This window comes from Fringilla coelebs (assembly GCF_963513975.1).
Source record: "Fringilla coelebs genome assembly, chromosome: 9".
Classification (NCBI taxonomy): domain Eukaryota; kingdom Metazoa; phylum Chordata; class Aves; order Passeriformes; family Fringillidae; genus Fringilla; species Fringilla coelebs.
Window position 1 is genome coordinate 28334192 of NC_140067.1, and position 22405 is coordinate 28356596.

Below are 22405 nucleotides of genomic sequence, written 5' to 3' on the forward strand. Positions count from 1 at the left end.
TTCGGGTTTTAAGAAATATCTCCTTTACTTGCCCATTGATATAAAAAATTTGGGTTTTTTTCAGAAAAAAATGCAAGAGGATATTTCTCAACAACCTCATCATACCTGTGCTCACATCCCAGAATCACTCCTGTACTTGCTATTATGGGGTACCCTGCACTGGGATGGTGGGACAGGCAGATGGACAGGTGAGACTGCAAAAGCAGCCAGTCAGCTAAGAAGTGAAAACATGGTTTTAAGGAGGAAACTGAGGGCATCTCTTGACTCAAAAACACCTCCCACCATAACAATAAAAACAAAGGAATCAAAAAATGAACTTCTCCATGATTACATTATTCTCAGCACTTTGCAGAAATTGTAATTAATTACCCGAGGAAGTCCTACTCTGTCTGACGAGTGACTGAATCAGGAATCTCTTATAACACCACAAAATGCAAGACAGCCTTTCTATTACATACTCTATCATTACATTTTAGTTACATTACCAGATCTATGTGCAAGCTACCTTTTTAGTGCACTTCTTGACAGTGTTGATTAACTCTTGCATCACCAGATCCACACTTTTTAAACAAGGTCCTTTCAGCTTAACGATCTGTTTTTTAACAATGGCTTCAAACGCCATATCTGGAGTGAACAAACCTGTTCTGTGGACATAAAAGAATATGTAAGACAGTAATAAAAACATCAGGCAAGGAAGATTTTTTTTTTTTACTGAATTGCTCAAATCTTCACTTTCAGAGCTGAGTAATAACAATCCCTACACAAACAGGCTTCCACAGAACTAAATTCGCTTTTCTCAAAGGAAGTGTCATTCTGAGTAAGAATATAAGAATATAAGTAGAAACATGCTTGAAAGATGAAACTCCTTCAAGAGGACTGCAAGAACTCGAAGGAGTACTGCAATAATGCAGTAAAGCCTCAGCAGCAGTGCATCAAACCTTAGGGATGAGTGGCAGCTGCAACACTCCATGCACAACCCCTTGCACAGCAAACCCATAAGAATCCTATGGCTGCACTTTTCACTCAGACCAGAAAATGAGGTTTTGTTACTCAGAGTCCAACGCGGAGAATTTCACACTTGGTCACTGCAGAGTAATGTAAAAACAAGTACCCCACAGACCCAGATCTAAACAAACAGGCCTTGCTTCTCTTTCAAACACTCTTCTCCAAGGTCTACCTTGCCAGATAAATTATATTAAAAAAACAAACTATAAAATCACACCCAGAACCATCAGTCTGTGATAAATCAAGACCTCTGCAGCAATCAGGCAAGGTAAGTTCAAATCCTGCACCATGGCTACCAGGATCAACCATGTGAGAATTTACCAATTAAGTAACACAAGAAACATTTCCCAAAACTCTGAGACCAACAAAGCTTGTAAGCAATGCTTTGGGAAGCTATTCCACCTGTACCATGTGACCAGTCAGGAAAAAATGGGAGCACTTGCCTGATCCCATGTATGTTCTTGATGGCATAGCTTATCTCTCTCCTCAGCTCCTTCTCATTGAATTCCATCTAGAGGAACAGCAGCACACAAGAGCACATCAGGGGAAGGTTTCAACAAAACAGAAAATATCCCCTCTCCCTCTATAAAACCATAAGACAAACAAGTGCAGCTGTTAAAATAGTAGTTTCTAATTACACCAAACAATGCATAAGTATTTTAAAATGTTTTACCACTAAAGCTACAGGCAGCAGTAAATATTGTTGAAAAATCACATACTCTTCCATTCCAGATATACCAACAGCTGGAATGATTTTGAAGAGTTGACAGAGTAAGCCAGAAACAGGATTTGGAAGACTCCACTTTTTTTTTAAAGCTGGCTTCTTAAAGTGGTGTAGCTTCTGTGATTATGATCTGTTTATCCTCCCCTTCCCATTCTACAGTTTTCAACTAAATTTAAGAGAGGAGTTGTCCCAGTTACCAAGTTATAAAGCTTTTCTGTAAGTTTCTTGGAAGGCAGCTGGCTGGAAGAGAAGTCAGTGTTGTCACAAATGAAAGGGTCATTACCTAGGTCACACCATCATAGAATGATTTAGGTTGGAAGGGACCTAAAGGGCTATTTTCCATAACTCTCATTTTAATAGATACCAGCTACTTGAACACAAGTCAAATTTACCAACTGTAACTGCTTGCCTGCCCCATTTAACCAAAGAAAGATGCCATCTGTGATAAAACAATAGGAAAGCAGAGAAAATAGTACGAAATGGGATTATAATTATATTCTCTTTCTTGTACTTTAGAATCCGCAGCATTTCTCAGTGTCCAATCCTAGAAATTAAGCCAAATGTCTCAATTATAACTTCATGTAATTTCTTCCACAGTTAAAAGCATATTCTTTCAATCAGATCTTTGCTTGGCTATACTACTATCAGTATGAACATAAGGAAACATAAATAAAATAAAGCACATCAGCAAGATGGATAAATACCTTCACGAGTTCAAAGGGAAAACGTTCATGGAAAATACGATTGATTTTGGCACCTCCTGAAAGTTCCAGAGTATCAACTTGATCTCCTGATCCTTCAATTCTTTTTTCAAAGTCCACTGAAAACTGCTGTACCATCCTAAATGGGAAAGGAAGGGAGGAAAGGAAAAAAGAACAAACAAAACCTGGAACAATTTGAGCATATTAACTACCAACTCTTATTTCAGTACTATGCAACTAGTACCGCCTATTCAAACATATTTAGCAATTGCCAAAAGTCTCTGTACAACTGATTCAGCCATGCTGCCAATCCATAGAATCCCTACCCACACACATCCCCCTGCATCCCTGCTGTCTTGCAGTACAGTCTAATAGCATGATGTGAATCCAGTGCTGCAAAATTCAGAAGAGATTGGGAAGGAACTTCTTTTCCCCATGCCAGAAAGGCAATCCCAAGAACCAGTACTAACATGGTGATGTGTCAGAACACAAGCTCCAGCTTACTTGGCTCTGCTTTGACTTCTGCAGCAGCAGCATTCAGAAAAACCCACAGGAGAGTTCTTCCAGTCATGGAAAAGTCAAAGGTGGTGTTCCTCTGTTTTTGCAACCAAAACATCTTGAGTAAAGTCCTGAGGAACTGTCTACTCTCTTGGACACCATTGTTACAAAAATAAGGAGTAAATTGGTCTTCATCTGGCTCAAGAAAGCCTCTCTAGCTCAGCTGATTACTTTTTCCTCTGAATTCCAAAGTTTTAATTAGAGAATGAATCCAGCTCCAAACTTACACATTATCACAATCCAGTGCTCTTACCATCTATCCCAGAGAAATCAGAATGCTGAAAATCTCAGAAATCAGTCAGAGCAGGAATGTGACAACAGGCATATAAGAGGGAAGAGCTAGGTACATTTTACACTTCTTCCTTCACAGGCTTCCTCTCTAAGAGGTAAATTTTATTTGCAGATAAACACAGAGGGCTACAACTGAAGAAAAAAAAAATGGGAGAGCCAAAATGGCAGCTCTTTCAGGTGAAAAGATAGGCAGTACTGAGTATCCAGCATCCCTGGAAACAGGCCAAGGAAGGAAGGAAGCAGATGCAGCAAAGCAGCAGCTGCTAACTGGTGTTCAATCCACAACATCAGCATTGTCCTTCCTCCCTGGTGCTAAATCCACAATCAAGACAGGGCTGGAATTCCACCTGCACTTGATTCCAAATTATTAGAGTAGTGATCCCTGTTCCATGGCTGATATCTAAGTCTCACCAGACAAACTTATTTTGTGGATGAGACCCAAACCAGACAGTGACTTCAGCAGTGAAAAATCAGTTCAGAACTGATGATGATAATCCCCAAGAATTTGCCTCGCTGCTTTCTGAAAGCACACAAACTTTTACTGACAACCCCTGCAGCAAAGATCTTGGGTCTTGGATGCACAAAATATGAAGGACGACCACCTTTGATTTATTTTGCTCTTGCCATCTCTAGGTTCTTTTGAACAGCAACTTTTTATACGAGGAAAAGAAGCATTCTTTATTCTTCTTCCAGCCCCCTCATTTTACTGACTTCCAACACAATGTCTCTCCCTTGCTTGAGGTCATCTTTTTGGCAGACAGAGAATATGTCTATACAATCAGAAGCAGTTTTTTACCTTTGATCATCTCTGCTGCCCATCTTCATGCCTTTTCCTTATTCTGCTTTCTCCCTTTTCTAGGATTACTAAAATTAATTTAGGGAAAATTCTGTTGAAATTGTAGAATAAATGAAGTGTTCTGGACCATCAAACACAGAAATCTTTGGAGCTTGTGTAAAGAATCCTTAACAATATCCTAATGTTTAAATTTAAACCAATCAGAAAGCAGGGGCAAAAAGGCAAAACAAACCTATTTGAAGTGAAAAAGCAGACAAAAGACACTCACTGCAACAGGGCTTTTGTTTTTCTGGTGGGATCTTCTGGTCTGAAGTTTTTGTATACCTCTACTTCATGTTCTATAGAAAGCAGCTGGCTCTGGAGTTTGCTTCTGAAAGCTGGCAGGGTATCCCGGATATGATTGGTAAGTTGCTAAAAAGCAAATAAAAGCCTTTTTATACTGTCAAAAAGATGAAAGCAGGAGCACAATTATTTCCTTCTGACTGCCAGCCATATCAGCCATGACCTGTGCTAGTTTACCAGTGCTGTTCCTTTTGATCTCTGATGCAATGGAGACTTTTAAAGAACAATTCTATATTCCTGGTGCACACAAAATTCCTTCATCCTCTCACTCACTGAGCCCTGTTACTAAACACCTGTTTAGTTACACCTGAAAAAGTTACACACTTTACATGGGAAATTTAAAATGACCTCTCATCTCTCTGTGCTGATGCCACACTCCCATTTTGCTGCTTTTCTTAAGGGTGTTTCACAATTCCCTACGTATTTGTTTAGTACAACAACTCCCTTATGCTACAGCCACAAGGCAAAGCAGGAAAGAAAGATATTCTGAGCACCCACAGCATATTTTTACATATAAATATATATATGTTTTAATATGTTAGGACAACACTGTCTATGACTGTGCCATAAATTTCTCAGGTATTGTACACATTCCTTAATTAAATGCAAACTGGACTTCTTCCACTATGCCCCAAACCCTCTCCCAACCCCATCCAGACAAGCTATACATTTAAACTGTCATACACCAAAAGAATAAAAACTCAAGTTTAAATTTGCTCAGCAGACTGACAGGCACAAAATCAAAAGCTGGCCTTTCCCTGGAGCACCACCTTGTGGATACAAAGAAACTGAAATATTACCTGAAACACAATAGGTCCCCAATATCTTGAGGACAGAACTTACATAGATCTTCCCACATATAACATTCTACACACAGTAAAAGCAACAGAGTAACAGAAGAGCAACAGTTTCTACTGAGGTAGGTAAATATTGAAAACAGCTCTCAAAAAAGTTAATAGCACATAAAGAGTCAGGACAGACAAGAGAGTTGAAAGGTATGTGCAGCTCGTGTTTCAGTCTCAAAACTAAGACATATGGATTAAACTTTCAAGATGTAAAATAAGGCAAAACATTCTAAACACGGAAAAAAATGCAGGGTACAAGGAATTTCTTGCATCCTGATGGAGACTTTGGCTCTGAAGCACAAATAAATGGCATTAGTAGTCTTTTTGAGCAAGCCCAGAGCATTTCATAGCCTCATTTTGCAGCTACAGCAGAAAAGTCACTGTAGCAAAAAATTAAGCAGACCAGCCATTTAGTTTTCTACTTTAACCAGGAACATTCCAGCTGTTTCCAGCTGCTGTCCAAAATGGACAAAGCCAGGCTGACCTGGTCTTTGTCTATTCCAGAGGAAATGCTGCAATTTAACAGTGAGCTGGAAAAAAGACTATCAAGTTTGACTTGTAGGAATACCAAAAACACTGGGCAACTGACATGTTAAATGTAACAAATGGGGAATAGGATGGTATACTTCCAGGGAGGGAAACAAATCTTGGGTTTGATGTTCATATTCAGTATTCTAAAGAAGAGGGAAGTGCAGAACTGCCAGTAAAAGTCAGAAACTATAACTCACAGCAAGCTTTTGTATCTACATGCAATATGCAGCGTTATTTTTACCTTGTGCAAATTAAAAACACTGAAAGCAGGAAAGGATGAGTGAGGTTCAGAAACCAACTTCATTTTAATACAGTTTTTATATTGGCCCTATCATTACAAAGCTGCCTTTCACCACAAAGGTTTCAGGTCTTACCTGGTTTAGAACTTTCTGGAGATATGGTGTTCCCATCCGATCTGCCATGTGCCTGTAGGATGGGTGGGAAAGAAAGAATTTCCTTTCTGCTAGAAGAGCTGCTTTTATGTCCTTCTTCCCATCAATGTCTTTCTGGCTTCTGTTTACAACACCAATATAACCTAAAACAAGACAAAACCAATGGGTAAATCAATGCAGCTATTGCCTGAACCACTAAATTAATCTTAAATAGAACCAGACTGTCTCAGCTCAAACAAAACTTTCCAATTCAGGCATTTCAGATCATGTTTACAAGTAGAATAGCAACCTTAACACTGCCTAAATTGTTCATTCTGTTTACATATAGCAGATAGACTTCCTTTAGATCACCAATTCAAATAGAGAAGCACCTGAAATTCTGGTGAAGCCTAAAGAAACCACAAAAAAAAAAAAAAAAACCCAACAAAAATCCAAAATAAAATTGAAATACACACACAGGTCTAGACAAATAAATGCTATGACATTAACAAAATCAGAAAAAAAAACTTCTTCTCATTTGCTGGACCAACATGTTCCATGGGAGGAGACAGTAATCTCATCAATATATTATAGCTAGAATCAAAATTTTTGATATTATTAACGGAACAAGCAAATGTGGCTGCCAGAACAGGGAAAATTTCTGACAAGGATCAAAACTGGTTTACAGCGAGATTACCAAGCTCTGGTGTTTGCTTCTATCATACACAAAGAAAAAAACCCTTTTTTTGTTACAAGGAACCTGGCAGAGAAGAAAAATATTGGCTAACGACATGTGCTGGCATTACACCACATATTCCAGAGAAAGCAAGGATTTTCCAGGTCCAGAAAGGATATTTTTAGCACAGCCACCTTTATGTTTGCTGAATAGATAACTGCAAAAGCAAGGAACACATCAAGTCCATCATAACCCTGGATTCATCTCAGACCTCCCAAACATCATCCTTATCCAAACCACTTTCTGAACTGCAAAGAGTAAAGGCAACTGAACAGTCTCACCTCTACGAAGAGGGAGGAGTTTGTTTTCTAGAACTTCTCTTGCATCTGTTCCTTCATCCATCAGATCCAATTTTGTGATCACACCGATGGTTCTAAGGCCTGACCAGGGTGGAAGCAGGAGGAAAAAGCTATTGAAGAATCATTTAGAGTCAAAAGAACAATTACACCTTACAATTATGTTACAACATATCTGTGCCCTTCTCAAAGCTATCACAAGATAACAGCTCCAACTCAAGTTGTGATATGTCTGGAAAAGCAGGGAACATAATTACCAGTGCTGAAATGTGTTCCTCAAAACTCCTTAACAAGGCTCAGCAGCCCTGCAATATGACTGTATAAAATTTATGATGTAAGTATCCAGAAATCCCATCAGCACCATCCACTATTTTACCCAGTACTACAAAAATTCATAGATAAGCACTGCTCCACTTGCTTATCAGAGATAGTGACAACATTTTTAAAATTCATTTACAGCAACATTACCCAAACAATACTGAACTAACAAACAGTTGCATTGTGATGCTGAAGATGATGTGAGAATGTAAATAGACATCTATACTACATATTATAAATTATAGAATTTCCCACAAGAATTGGTCTCTTATTTTCAATTATGTTATTACACTTGAGAACAAAAAGTGGTGACACTCAGTCCTGCTTACCCTGAGGGTCCACTTCCTTTGCCAGCTTCAGGGCATCTGAGTTGGCCAGGTCAGTGTTGGCTGGAGTCACAGCTAGGATCAGGCAGTTCTCTCTGGAGATGAACTGCATTATCATGTCTCTGATCTGCTGCTCAATATCTGGAGGCTGATCCCCCACTGGCACTTTAGTGATTCCCGGCAAATCAATAAGGGTCAGGCTTAAGACTACATGGACAACATGGATCAGAAAACTGGTTAGAACACCACACATGACCAAGGGGTCAACACACCTATGGCTGCACACAAGTTTTGGTCTCATAAAACCCCAAAGAACTACCTTTACAGGCAGATAAATATGTCAACAGTTGTCAACACTTCAAACAAAATGCCTGACAATCTGCAAAGACTTGTTTCCCCGTTGGTCTTACATATCTGGATTTATTAGTACTATTTAATATTAATATTTAATATTTGAAATATTGCAACTGGTATAAAATAATACCTATAGCAAATGTCCTTGAGGGCTCTAAGACAAATTAACATGGCTCTCTGAGCTTTGTCCAACAACAGGAGCACAGGCAACAGACCACTCTCATTGCATCCCCCAAATAAACCAAAACAGTTGTTTGGATTTTTTTAAAATATGTTGTTTCTCTGACCATGTTTTCAACTCCAGTTAAGAAATTCCCAAAAAACAATCAATAGCTAGCCTAACTTATATAGCAAAACTGTTGTTAAGAGGCTTGGGGATATATTGCTGGTTTGGGGTTTTTTGTTGTTGTTTTTTTTTTTAATCTGTAACATTTTCAGAAAAGTCAGAAAGGTGAAAAAATTAATCTATTAAGAAAACCTGGTTTGCTTTGGTATGATCTCCCTAGTAGGGCCACAGTGGCAACTAGAGGCATCCTGGCTTGGGGTAAGCACCCTGCTACTGGGGTAACAGGGCATCCTTTAGACAAATGAGAAAAATGCAATTCCTAGGAAGGAAAGACCAGAAGTCTAGTTGGAGTCTGGTTATCATAGACAACTGTGGCTGAACTAAAAGACTGATCATAATAAAACAAAGCAAGAGAAATAGGTAGGAAATTTTCACTTTCTCCTGGAGCCAGCGTGTACAACAAACAAGGTTTGAGGCAGAGGATTTAGTTGAGCTTCTCTGCAGCTAGAAAAATCATGTGCTTCAGCCAAACATACCACTTTTGTCCTATATCAAAGACAAATCCAATGAAAAACATTTTCTCTAGATTGTCTTCATTAAGCTGGGCAGATGGCAACCAGAGGAACCAACTTTGATATATACAGGGGGTCTCCACCAGAAAGTAACTTCAAACACTATTGTTGTCTGACTATATTTTTAGTGACAGCAAGCAATAAATTTTCAGTAAGGCAGGGAGACACAGAGACTTTCTAGATCAGGGAATTCCTCTGGAGAGTGACAAAAAGAAGTTTTGTTACTAAGTCCCATTACTGGTCTTTACTAACTCAGCCTCAAACCTTTTCCAGCCCAGATCAGGCAATAAGAACAGATACAAAAGGTGATGGCTACACAGATAGAGCTACATAATAAGTTTACATGATATAAATGTAAAGTAGAATGATTTTACCTACCATGTGGAGAATATATTCTTAAATTAATAGGAACTGAAGAAATGCCTTTGTTCATTCCTGTTACTCTGTCTGTTTCTACTTCAATTTCCTGACGAACTTCATCAAAATCAGTAAATTTCTTCCCTTTGCAGTGTAGAAATTCAGCATACTCTGTTAAGAATACCATAACAACTCAGTATTTCACAGCCTCATTGACTTGCACAACCACTTTCAAGCCCCCAGTGTTCTTCAGATGTATGGGCACAAAAGTTGGTCATCATGGCTATCAGAAAAGCATTATTGTGATTGCACATATGAAAACCAGCCCTCAACAAGAAAGGCTCAGTTAAAAGTCAAGTTGACTGGATATGATTTATTGCTCCTATCTTTAGCACATCATCTTCTGGAACAATTGAATCTTTCAATTAGATGCCATTTATAGTAATAGAATAGGGAACAGATTAAGAATCAGATTGAGTTTTCATCTGATCTCATTTGCCTGTAATACATCCTAAATAGAAAAATAATTCAAATTCTGTACCAGGAAAGATTTTTAGCATTTGCCTCAAAAACTTACATCCCATTTTACATATGAATTTAGCAAAGGAATTCTGTAAATTTTTGCAAGTACAAAATGAAAATAAGATCACTTAAAAACACTGTAATGTTTTTAACACAGCTTCTCATTTCCTAAAAGGGTCCCTGGAGTCTAAATATGAATCATGTTTACAAGTCTGCAAAAGTGTCCATAGAAATAGCTGTGATTTTGCTGAAGTGGGACAACACAAATAATTCCCAAGCCTTTAATTTCATACAGGTTGCTGTTTTACCTTAGAAGAGCATTGACCAGGAATCAGAGACAGATAATTTGTTAAACCCAAACTTGACACTCAGCCCCTGTTTTGACTTTTGAATCCAAATACTGATACTAATTATTGCAACCTTTTTGGTTGCCTGCATAACCAAAAGCACATCCCAAGATTTTAAAACTGGAGTTTCCTCCTTCAAAGCAGAATACAAAGGTTTATCTACATAGTGAGGCTGCCATCAGAAATGATGACATAAACAGTAATTCCAGACACCAGCTGACATCCTGTCCCCAGCAGGTCAGAGCTGCAGGACTGGGGAAAGGCTGAAAAGACTCGTGCACATTCTAGTTCATTTCATCCTGCAATGGAGGCCGGATCCCAAAGCTCCCTTCAGAAGTTTCTTCCCTAGAAAATGTTACTTGGTAACAAGCCCAGATAGCCAGCGCAAAGAGCTTGCTTGGTACTCAAACAACAGCAGCTGAGAACACCAAATGTGGGAATATGGATTAAAAGAGGATCTCATGGGTCAGTACTGGAGCCTGTTCCCCAGGAGTCACTTTGCTACTATTACTGACAGAGCTGTTAAAAGAGTAACAATTAGTCAAAGCTACAATAAATAGTTAAAGCAAACTGACAGAAAAAAAGGACAGAGCAGAGGGGAAAACATCAAATACCCACCTGTCTGTGCTACAATATCACAATCCCTTCAGATTCAGTGTGTGAGTAACAGGGAAACTCACCCATGTTCCGACAAAAATACATCATTTATTTTAAAAACAAGAGAGCACCTAAAAATAAGCACCTTATATCTTTTTTTTCAGTTCCAGCAGCAAAATGATAATGAATGGGAGTTTGGCTTCATTATCTACTGTTTATTTTAAAAAATCTCAAGGAATATTCAATTATTTCAAAAAGAAAAATAATATAGTGCACAAAATAAAATATCTCAGTTGAGAATTTACATTTGTAAAATTTGTCATTTCAAGGCTGGCAAACAGATACCTAATGAAAAAAAGAGCTGACAAGTGGTTCATATTTTATCCTACTTCTTCATGCACAGCTCCTGGCATAAAACATGCATATTCTTCTTAGTTATTTTTTTCTCCCAGTGGATCATCAGATTTTTTCAGGAACTTATTTCTAAATCCAGTAATTAATAGCTGATGCTCAGCTGTAATCAGTTAACTCAGTAGCCAAGGAAGGTTTTTTTCTCTTTTTCCCACTCTACACTCAGTAATAAATTCACTATCTGACAAGGCTTCAAAGCAATCCAAATAAAAATGTTTGCTACTCTTTAGCTGGGTTCATGTTTATCAAATCTCCTTGCTCCTGGTGCCATCTGTGGTGCCAGAAGGGCTGAAGCAATGAACTCCAGGGTGGTTCCTAACCTGTGGTGCCACTCGAAGCCTACGGAATAAGAATTCCAAGGGACAAGCAGAGCTTTGTTCTGCTCCTTTCAGCCCTCAGCCTGTCCTTGGCAGTGATGCCTTCAGCCAGGCTGGAGAAGCACATGCCTTAATGCAATCTTCACTTTCCAGCTTTCATGCACAGAAGAACACTAGAAAAATGTTTTATTTATGTTTTTGGGGGAATGGACACAAAGCTAGGCAAGAAAAAGTGATCCCGCCTGATGTCTAGCTTTCAGACACCTATTTTTGCTATAAAACTGAAGTTACATTAAAAGAAAGAACAATTAGATACAAAATTAAAACAGTTCTTGCATGTAAAATAAATCTTTTTCCCCCAGACTCAGTAAAAACACCTTGGATAACATAAAATTAAAAGGCTAACAGAGCACAGTTCCTTCAGAGCCTCCACAAGTGATTAATTATCTCTTCAGTTTTGATTAAATTAGACAAATCATACAAACGAGTGATATAGGATCCCATCTTTTTAAATGGTCCTTGTTTTCCCTGTCAGTTATAGCTCTGTATGCCTTTATGATTTAATCTAGCACAATGATATATTGTTATGAGCACTAAACAGCCATTGCTAGTCTCAAACTATTTAAATTATATAAACACTTGAGATAGTTCACAAATTTGTCTCTAAGCTAAAGAGAGCCAAGTGACAAGGATCAGCCCTTAGGAGTGCATAAGGGATGTTTTGGAAAACATTCCTGACCCACATCAGGCTGAGCCCAAGAGCTTACAAAGCCCAAAGATTTTACTCTGTACAGAATAACCGGTTACTAGAGGTCAGGAATTCGCCAGGATCAGAGACCTGGATTCAGAACTGCTTCCAAACTGATTTCAAGCAGAGCTGGTCCAAGCTGCTGGCAGTGTCCAGTGTAGAGCACTCAATAGGGACTGAAAGTGTTCCAAAAAGTGGTTCATTAAATTGTAGGTCTGTAGCAAACATTTTAAATATAGGCAGCACAGGAGGAGTGTCTGCATTTACTGCACCTTCTATCTGCCCCTTGGGGAGATATCACTCGAGCAACAACACTTTTTACCTACAATAAAGCATCTCCCAAAGCCTCAGAACTCTTTCCAAAAAAGTGATTTCAAGAGGATGTTTTAAAAACATGCAAATAAACATCATCAGCCAAAGTACTTCACCTTTTCTTTGATGATGGACAGCTTTTTCTGAACAAAGTAAATGCAGTTAAGTGAATCTGGACCATAGCAAATCATTCAATGGTGCTTCCTTAAAAAGAGAGGAATTATTCAAGAGCCCTTGTCCTATCCAATCTACAGTCCCTCTTCTGCTTTGCCATTTCTGTAGCTTTTCTAACAAGCTGAAGATTAAATGCTCAAAACTGAGTTATTCCACTGCTAGCCTTCAAGCAGAAAGGCTATAAGAAACAGAAGCATCCTGGCATTTCCTGAAGCTAAAACAAAAAATCCTGGCAATGCAGAGAATTACAAGAATATCATAGCAGAAGATATTAAAGATGGAAAACAGTGCAGATCTGATAAAGTAACTACCACAAGAGAGCAGGTCACGCTCTTAGAAGCCAGTGAAATGGTTCATTAGAAGGGTAGACCCTTGTACCAGAGGAGGAAAAGCATTCTTTTGGATGCAATAATCTTCCACAACCTTGGAAGTTTTTGTTTGTAGAAGGAATTTCCCTCTGTTCTTTCAACCATTTCCTATGAATGATACTTTCCATAGTTCCAAGCCCTCACACAACCCTCCCCCAGGTCTTTTTTCCTAAATTTACAGAGGCAGAGCTCTCTCCTTCCCAGGACTGAGGAAAAGCAGTAAGACTGCATTTCTGTGCTGCATCTTGTACAAAGTTTACTTCTGCATTTCACAACAGCATGACATCAATGAGCTTTGCTCTGTCAGAGATTCACTGTGAGCACCAGGCTCTTTTCTGAAAACCAACCTTTTCCTCAAATACCAGCCTTTCAGTACAGCAAGAAACCACATCCCAGCTGAATTGCTTCTTACTTTGGGGGTGTTTCTCTTCTTTTGCAAACAATTTGGATTCCAACTCTGTCCACCAGTATCTTTCATATTCTTGCTTGTATTTGCCAAACACCAACTTAATAAACACACTCCATACTGTATTCCTATCAGTAATACAAAACACTGAATATCACCTGGAGGGGTGTCCCACTCTGAACAGCTGTGAATCCATCTCACAGGAGTCCTTGCTAAATCATGTTTTCCAATATATTTTCAAAAAAAGGAAGATAATTTAAAAACATTTACTGTAGCCAAGCTAAGATACCACTTCACCCTTACTTACAAGCCTGCTACTCTGTAATCAAAAAATGTATTGCACTGATATGACAGGGTTATTTCCCTTTATGAGTTTGTGTTGGCTGCTCTCAAATACCTTTCAGATCATTAGTTAATTACTACTTACAGATTTCTTTCTCTTAAAAGTGAACTTTGACTGATTCTTCTGTCACTTTCCTTTATTATCTTTATAAAGATGAGCATATATAGAGCTATTTTTCAATCTTAATGAGGGGATCCATCTTTCCTAAAGTCACTGAGCACCAGTCTGGGATCAAGGAAACAAAAAGTTCAGGCAAACCCACGTGTAAAGCCAAGTATTTGTGGGTACCATTAATTTGTCCCAACACGAGCTGAAGCTCAAATCCCATTTTGAGGGTCCTGACAGAAAAGCGGCTGAGCCCAGCAAGCCATCCTGCCAGACCTCTACAGACACCCCTACAGACAGCAACAGCTGGGAGATTTACAGGTGCAAAGAACATCTGCAGTCTCTCTGACCCTACATGAGCTTAAATTCAGGTTTCAGAGCAGCACTGTCTCTCTTCCAGGATGTCAGTACTGTCAGGGGGATGAGCCTTTCCTTAGCCCAAAAAGGGGTCACCCATCATTACCAGCTTTTCCTCCTGCTGGTGGCACATTTTAGCTTTTGGGGAACACAGCTCAGTAGTTTTACTGATCTGTCCAGCATCCCTGATCATCATCTGAATGAGAGTGGGATCCAGGAAATGGCAGCCACCGTCTGCCTTTCCTCCCTCTAAAGCGCCCATTCTCTTTCCTGCTATTGGCACAGTGGCATTTTTCCAGTTTTTGTCCCTGGAGACCTCCATGTGTCTGCCATCTGATGAAGTCTCCAAGATCATTTGTGTTAGCTGAAATAACCAGTCTAAATTCTTTTTATATTTCTTTTTCTGTTCGAGGATTGTTTTTGCCACCAGATGGCAACAGAAGATGGCTATGTGTGGGGAGTAATCTTGCAATACACGAAATTTGGATTAAAGCTCTACAACCTCAACAGAAAAGAGCATCTGCAAGACTTCAGAAAAAATCAGAATATCTTTTGAACCTTGTGATTTATCTTCCACTTAGTATTCTAATTAACAGAACAAACAAATGTGGGTAATGTAAATATGACTCATTTCTCTAACAAATGTCCACCTCAGCAAAGAATTTCAAAATCTGTTAATCTGCTGAAGCAAGAAGAAAATCTGAAATTGCTCCAAAAACAGTTATCTAAATAAGGAAAATAACTCTCCTAGAGCCAGGAGAGTATTTAAGATGTAAATAACAAATACCAGGATTTATACAGCAGGCAATGGATTTTCAACAGAGGAGACCTACTACAAAAGCTTCACATATTTTTTGTTGGCACTGCTGTTCAAAAACAATGTACTACCTAATCTCTCAGAATCTAGTCATTATCTCACCTGCAGAGGCAGAAGAAAGCACAGCAAGAAGAACAGATTGCCTAAGGTTATACAGAATGTGTGGCAGCAGAAAGAAAAAAATAAACCACAAACAAAACCCTCAACAAAATGAACAACAAACAAAAACCCAACAAAAACACTAACCCATCTCTCAAGATCTCAGAAATTTCAAGTCATTACCTTCTAAAGCTTACTCAGCAGCACCACTTAAAATATCTATTAACTCCAACAAAAACTATTTAATCTTACTGCTGTGTTAGATAAAAAACCACCAAGCTAAGAACTAAAAGTTGTGACAGAAAAATTTAGGATGTTGAAGAAATAAGTTTAAATGTAAAAATTAAGGAACAGCAACTCAAAGGAAGAAAAACCCACCAGCTCATAAGCACACTGGAAATTCTCATCCCAGGTCATCTGTGCACCAACACTCGCATCTTAAAGACACACCATTTCTCACATTATCAAACTCAGAGAAAAATATTCAAAACTACTAAAGACTGACTTGTTACTTGCAATATTTCATTTAAAACTTTGTATTTGCCTTCAGTATTTCAGCAGAGTACAAACTGGCATGAATTTGGAGTGCAAATGCCATAAAGCCATTTAGGAATTGTACTGGTATCACCAAAACATGTCAGTGACTAAAGGAGGCCAACAGGTCACTGTGAAATAGCTTTGTACAAACTACACAGAACTTTTAAAATAGGTAAACAAAATTCTAAAAAACACCCCATATATACTCCACATCTCTCATGAGATGCATTTCTTACTGTGGGATTGTTCAAGGTTACCCCTGCAGGGGTAACAGCTCTTTACCCAGCTGTGTCAGATCTCTCAGATGCTGGAGGATCCCTGCTAACCCCTCCCAGCCAATTCCTGCAGCCTTCCCTGCCATGTCTGACCTAATAATGGACGGGCAAAGCTTTCTCTGATGTGCACAAATGCCTCCTCTGCTAATTTTCATCTCTTAGTGCAGTGACTCAAAGGAAGCTTGAACCTCCTTTGTCCATCAAATTCACATTCCAAAACTATTCTCAGCCACTTCCAAAATGTTGCTGAAGTACCTTGTAGTCATCTGTGCATGCCTGCATAGAAAGTGTCCCCTCTCTCCCAAGGAATACTCCAAGATTAAGAACAGTTACTTTTAACACTCAATAAAAATCCTAGGATTAAAAATTAGTTTTGTTTACTACAGCAACGAAAAGCTGATACAGCCCTCTAATTATTCTGTAACATTTTGGATAATTATGGGCTTCAAAGAAATCAGCTCAGCATCTGCTTCCTGTAAAAGAACATTGTGCTTCTCTAAGCAGTTTTCTTTATTTTCTTTTCTTAAAATTAGTTCACAAAGATAAAGGTGACTTAAAAGATAAAGTTACTTGGAATTTCACCATCAAAAACAACAACAGTGGAACAAAGTTTAAAGAAAGTAACAAAATAATTAAAGCTTGCATTTTAAAGGTCTTGGCATTTAATCCCTTACAAGAACTACACAGCATTTCCCAAAGGGAGAAATAAACCTTGACATCCAGGAAACACAAAATTAGGCTGAAACTCAGTTCTCCTGAATTTTTGTTGTGTTATTTAAGCTACTATGAAGAACTAATTTTCAGCAGAGAAGGTACCTGTACAAAACCTAGAGGCCTACCTAAAGGCAGTAATATTTTGGGAACATAGTAATGAGGGAAATCAGATAGAGAAAAACCCTAAACCAAGAGACAGCAATGATTTTACAAAAGAGGTGAACACAGAGCAGTCAGGGTAAGCTTAGGATGGGTGTCAATGAATAAGTATTTAACCACCTGAGGTCAGATATAAGACAGATCCCCTCAGTTCAGTTTTTTTGAAAGGATTCAAAAAGCTCAAAGCTTTTGTTTCTTCTGCTCTTGCATTGTGGCATGGAGCTGAAAAAATCAGATGAAGACTCTCCACAGCTAAGTCTTATTCATGCATTTCTGCATCATCTGTTACAGGCCAAAAGCCAGATCTGCAGAAAAGGCAAGAGTTCAATCCTCCAACTAAAATAAATGTTAATAAATACCATATATAAAGCACTATAAGTGTATGACACACTTGACAATCCCAAAGTTTCTAAGCTGAGCATGCAGACATACTGAATTCCACTGTTTTTCCTTTCTCTTCCACAGTGTAAACACCATGGAAAATTTTATAGAGGCACTGAAAGTATGATGGCATTTTGAAAGCAATAATTCAGAAAACACCCTGAAGCCCAAGCAGACTGCAGTCTACCTTCCTGTTGAACAATGTGAAGACCTTCAGGAAAGAAATACACACAAAAACTTAATTACATCTCACACACAGGGACAGACTAAAGTTTTACAGGCAGCTATAATTTTGGTTTTTCCTCAGTTTCATCATGGTACATAATTCAAAGACCACTTTTTGGTTTCAATGTTGGTTTGGATGTTATTTCATTTCTTTTTTTACTGTTTTGAGCAGAAGTAAATAGCAAAGCAGGGATTTTTGTTGCTTACATTGGTTTAGAAGTAACAACACCAAAAACTGGAATGATGGTGAACCATAACTGCTTTTAGCTATGCCAGGGAACTGAGCTACACCACAGCAGATCAAGTGCCCTGTGGAAGAGTACAGAGTGGTGAATTCTCATGAAAGATCTCAATATGCCCCATAGCTTAGTGGTACACCCAAAAATATTTCTATTTTTGACCCGACAAATACACAGAACCCTTGTTTCCCCCAGTCCACCTTCTGCTCTACTTAGTGCAGTGAGCCCAACCAAAAAAGACAAGTTCTGAAAACAGCCTGTGTGGAATCAAATCTGTGTGCACTGGAGCAAGAGTTAAAGGTAGAAGTGCAGCAATTTTGGTGTGTTAACTAATACAACTGCAAGCTCATTGAGAAATGAATAAATCAAAGCTAATTTCCAAAGCATATTGCATGTAATGATGTGGATTCAATTCACCATGTGCTCCAGGATTTAGACATCATCATTTTCCCACAATGGGAAATGTGATGAGTTGGTCCTGATCATACAATTTTGGAGCAGCAGCCCTTTGCTCCAGACAGTCTGGTGGCATCTTCCTTCACCTTGCTCATGTCTTCTTAGAAAAGTTTTTTCTCCTGCTGAAATATATGAGCACTTTGTCCAGGCATTGACCCAAAAAGAGGAAGAGATTACCTGTCTTGGCAGTGATGAGCTGCAGGACCAATGGTCGTCTTGTCACAATTCCAGAACCTCGTGGAAGAAAATCCCTAGAAACATTAAAAAAATAGTTACTAGCCAGAAGTAATGTGCAGTTACATAAGATATTGGACTAATTTGGAACCTCCTCTGCATGAAAATTGAAAGGTGGTGTAGATAGATTTATAGCACATACTCCTATAAAGTAGGGCTGTTAATTTTGGTTCAAGGTAGTAGTCAGTCATTACATATGAGACAAATGTGTATTAAAGCTAAATTACTGTCTCAGGGCATTCCCAAGGCTCCTCAAGACCATCACATCAAACATCTCACTTTGCACAGTAACACTGCATGAAGCCACGCCCAGATTTACCCAAATGATTCTGCCATCACTGCACACTGAATCTGAAGAGGATCTGGGCACAGGAATACACACCACACTAAAGCTCTGGACAAACCAAACTGGCAGCACTCTGCACTACTCTGTCACACACTCAACTTCTGCCAGTTCAAATCCCCAAATAACTTTTCCACCAACACATCTGGCCAAAAGTTTCTCAGTGAAAGCAGAACACTAGAGGTCCTGTGGGACAGAGGGAGAGAGTGCCCTGGACCAGAAAGGAAGCAAGAAAACAAACCCACCAGCTCTACCATATCATTATGCATGCCCATGGGCCTTTCCATGCCTCTATAGACAGGGAGACTCCTTATGCAACTGGAAAGAAACCCAAAGCAAAACAACACATTTTTCTCAGTTTCTTCCCCAGTTGCCAGATCTATTAAACATGTAAAAACTATGAGATTCAGTGAGAGGCTTTGAAAAGCGTTCCCTTCAAAGAAGCATCTTCAGAGGAACAAAATTCAGGGGTAAACAGAGCTTCACAATGAGTCTAAGCTCATCAAAATCCCCTCATTTTTCCTGTCTCACAAGGGATGTTGAATCACTTTCCTGCCTGCCTTAGCAGCACTGCTAACTCACCCCTCTGGCTCAGGTGAAAAGCAGTGCAGCAAAGGCTTAGAGCAGGAATTTTCAGTCCAAGGGCAGAGCTGATCTGGGTGACTCTTGTCATACACCTGAGTGCCTGTACAAAGGTGAGGCAGGAATGTGCAGTGTCTTTGGGAGGGATGGGGAGAAGGACAAGAGCCAAAGGGACAAAGCACAGCCCTGCCAACCCTTTAGACACAACTGCTCAGACAGGGCTGCTCCAGCCACTTGGGAAATCACCTCCTGCCTATAACAACCACTGAGGATCTTCACACTGACCTTGCACTACTTAATGGAAACCTGACTTTCACAGCTCCTTTAAAGGCTGCACACAAACCTGCATGGTTTAAAACAGGCCTTGAGGGTACATCTGTGAAAAATAAACCACACAAATATCCAGGATATTATTTGTGCAACTCAGAGGATGTTAGGTCTGAGCATCCCCAGGCCAAGACAGGCTCAGGAACACAAGCTCTTTCCACAAGCACCAACAAGGTGACAAAGCTTCAGTAGAGAAGAAAGACAGCAACTCTACCTGTGATAGGAGTACTGAAGGATTCCTTCCTAACATCAAGACATGAAAAAAATAAAAATAACAAATGCAAGCAGTTCTAAGGCTCTGAGGAACAAGACCACCTGTCCTGTGCCCCGCACCACTTTAGAACTCCCCAGCATTTTGAATGAAACAGTGTTAATTTGTAGCTAAATTGTGTTTCCCTTTCTCAGTACCTGTTAATGTGTGCTTTCTGTGGGGTTAGTCTGCAAACCAAAGCACACCACAAAGGGGAGGCTGCTCAAACACAAACTCACTCATTAACTTCCCTACTCAAACTCAGACCTGCAGGCAGAAGTACAATTAATTAGGAATTCAAGTAATCTCTAAAGCAAATATACTGCAAAAACAGCAGGTGCACTGATGTAAATCTGCTGTGATGCTTTATAACACTTGAGACAGCAACAACATAGAGGAAATAGCTTAAAGAGATGCCAAAGGCCTTCAGATAGGTCTCTATCATCATTTCAGTATCTACTAATGGAGAGAAAGCTGCCCCTCAATGAACATCTACTGATATTTTCTCATGGGGAAACAGAAAATAGTAATGGGAACATGTTCATACTTCTGTATGCACTGAAATGAAGGCAGCCAGGAGGCAGCAAATTAAGATTACAGCTTCATACATTGGTTTTCAAGCACTTAATATCTGTTTTTAAAAGATATATATATTCCCCCCCCCTTCCCCCATCAAGAAGCTAAAATGAATTGCAACTCAGGACAAACTGGTCACCTAAACCAGTGTCCTCTTCAGCATCACAGGAGACAAGAAAATCCTTTGGGGAGTCAAAGGCTGAAAAGATTTATTGATTTTCTGCTTCAGACTAAGCACATTCAGTGATAAAGAACACTGCATTAAAGCAGCTCCCCATGTACACAATGCTCACCTTTCCTCAACAGCAAAATTACAAAGAAAGGTTAAGACAAAAATTTTCCTTCAGAACCTGCTCTTAATATGCCCAAAAGTGATGGCATTTTTTACCCCTGTCCAATGAGCTGAACCATTTCCTGCTCAAGCAAACATCAGCAGACAGAGGTTCCTGCTTGGTGAGAGGGAGAGCTGTGCTGATCACATAACTAACTCACCAGTGCAGCAGCAGGACATAAAACTTCTGCTACAAATGCACATTTTGAAGAGGGAAGAAGTCAAAGAATGAGGGTAATGGGCTTCACAGGGAGAATTCAGGAGAAAATTCTCCCCCACCATTTAGCCACTGAATGGGTGTTTTACCTCTCTGAAAGGGACACTGACATCAATCTGCCCACAGGGATAGAGATTTTTTTAAACATTTGAAATTTCAGCTACAAGCAACGACACCTGTGTGCATTCTCTGTACACCTCAGATCAGAGGCTACAAATAAATACATAAACTCTACTTACAGGAAAAAAAAAAGCAACTTTTTAAACACACAGAGAAATGTAAGTCAAATCTGTAACACAGCCTGCTCATCTTTAGGAAAAGCAACATAGTACCACACAGCAGGGAATCAGATTAAATGCTGCACAACTGCTTCTGCAGAAATGCCTACTCCGACATCCACAGAACAGGATGCAGCTCCTCTTCCCCTAGGCACAGAAAGCATTCTCTAAAGGGTTTGTTAGGGGTGCTGAACGAAAGAGCTCTGTATTAGAAATGGTGCCACAACTTATACAAGTAACAGCAGAAAGAAATACAACAGGAATGAACAGAGCCAAGTCTCAAAGGCTCCTTCTGACCAAAAGGACAATGCCCTTCCAGGCCCTGATGGCTCACCCTAACATTCTTGTAAGGACAGACTTGACACATCTGCTATCTACACCTTTTGGTTAGCACATACACACATCTGTTCAGTGAAAGTCAGGATAAAAAATTCACATCAGAGTTGAAGCAGCTGCAAAGATATCCATCTAGGAAAATACTCATGCCTGAGAATTTATGCTCTAAGACATCAACAAGGGGGTGTTTCCTGTGGTGGGGGCAGCGAGCCTGAAACCACCTGTGTGCACAACTGCAGGGCCACTTAACAATGAGGAGGTGCAGGAAAGAAGAAATACATTGGGGATGAAAGCCCTGCTCCTTTAAGAGACATTCATCCTGCATTAAGATCCCAACTACTTCTACATCTTCCCTCTCAGAGCATTCTCAGCACAAAGCGCTGAGCTGACAGCAGCTGTACCAGCTCAGCAGCAGTGACAGGACAGCCCATCAGCAAGGCCTGGCCAGGGCTGAATTTATCAAATGCAAAGAGGAGGCAAACTGCCAGATCTGCCAGGACGGCCCTTCAGGAACTTGTCAATCTCAGAATGCACCCAGTTGTTAGAATATTGTTAATTACTTTCAAGAGCAAAATATTTTCAGGACTAAAAAAATTTTATCCTATAAAATTAC

General features: G+C 39.4%; 1 protein-coding gene across 1 annotated transcript in view; it reads right to left on the reverse strand.

Annotated features, from left to right (window-relative positions):
- Positions 1-22405, reverse strand: part of DNM3 (dynamin 3) — a gene marked incomplete at its 5' end in the record, with an annotated part of 166970 nt that overhangs the window by 131885 nt on the left and 12680 nt on the right. The window contains 9 exons of the mRNA XM_084211335.1: positions 506-644; positions 1449-1516; positions 2434-2569; positions 4344-4486; positions 6168-6328; positions 7182-7280; positions 7844-8047; positions 9431-9580; positions 18496-18569. Of these exons, the coding sequence (XP_084067461.1) occupies positions 506-644; positions 1449-1516; positions 2434-2569; positions 4344-4486; positions 6168-6328; positions 7182-7280; positions 7844-8047; positions 9431-9580; positions 18496-18569 (1174 nt within the window). The remainder of the gene's footprint in view (positions 1-505; positions 645-1448; positions 1517-2433; positions 2570-4343; positions 4487-6167; positions 6329-7181; positions 7281-7843; positions 8048-9430; positions 9581-18495; positions 18570-22405) is intronic.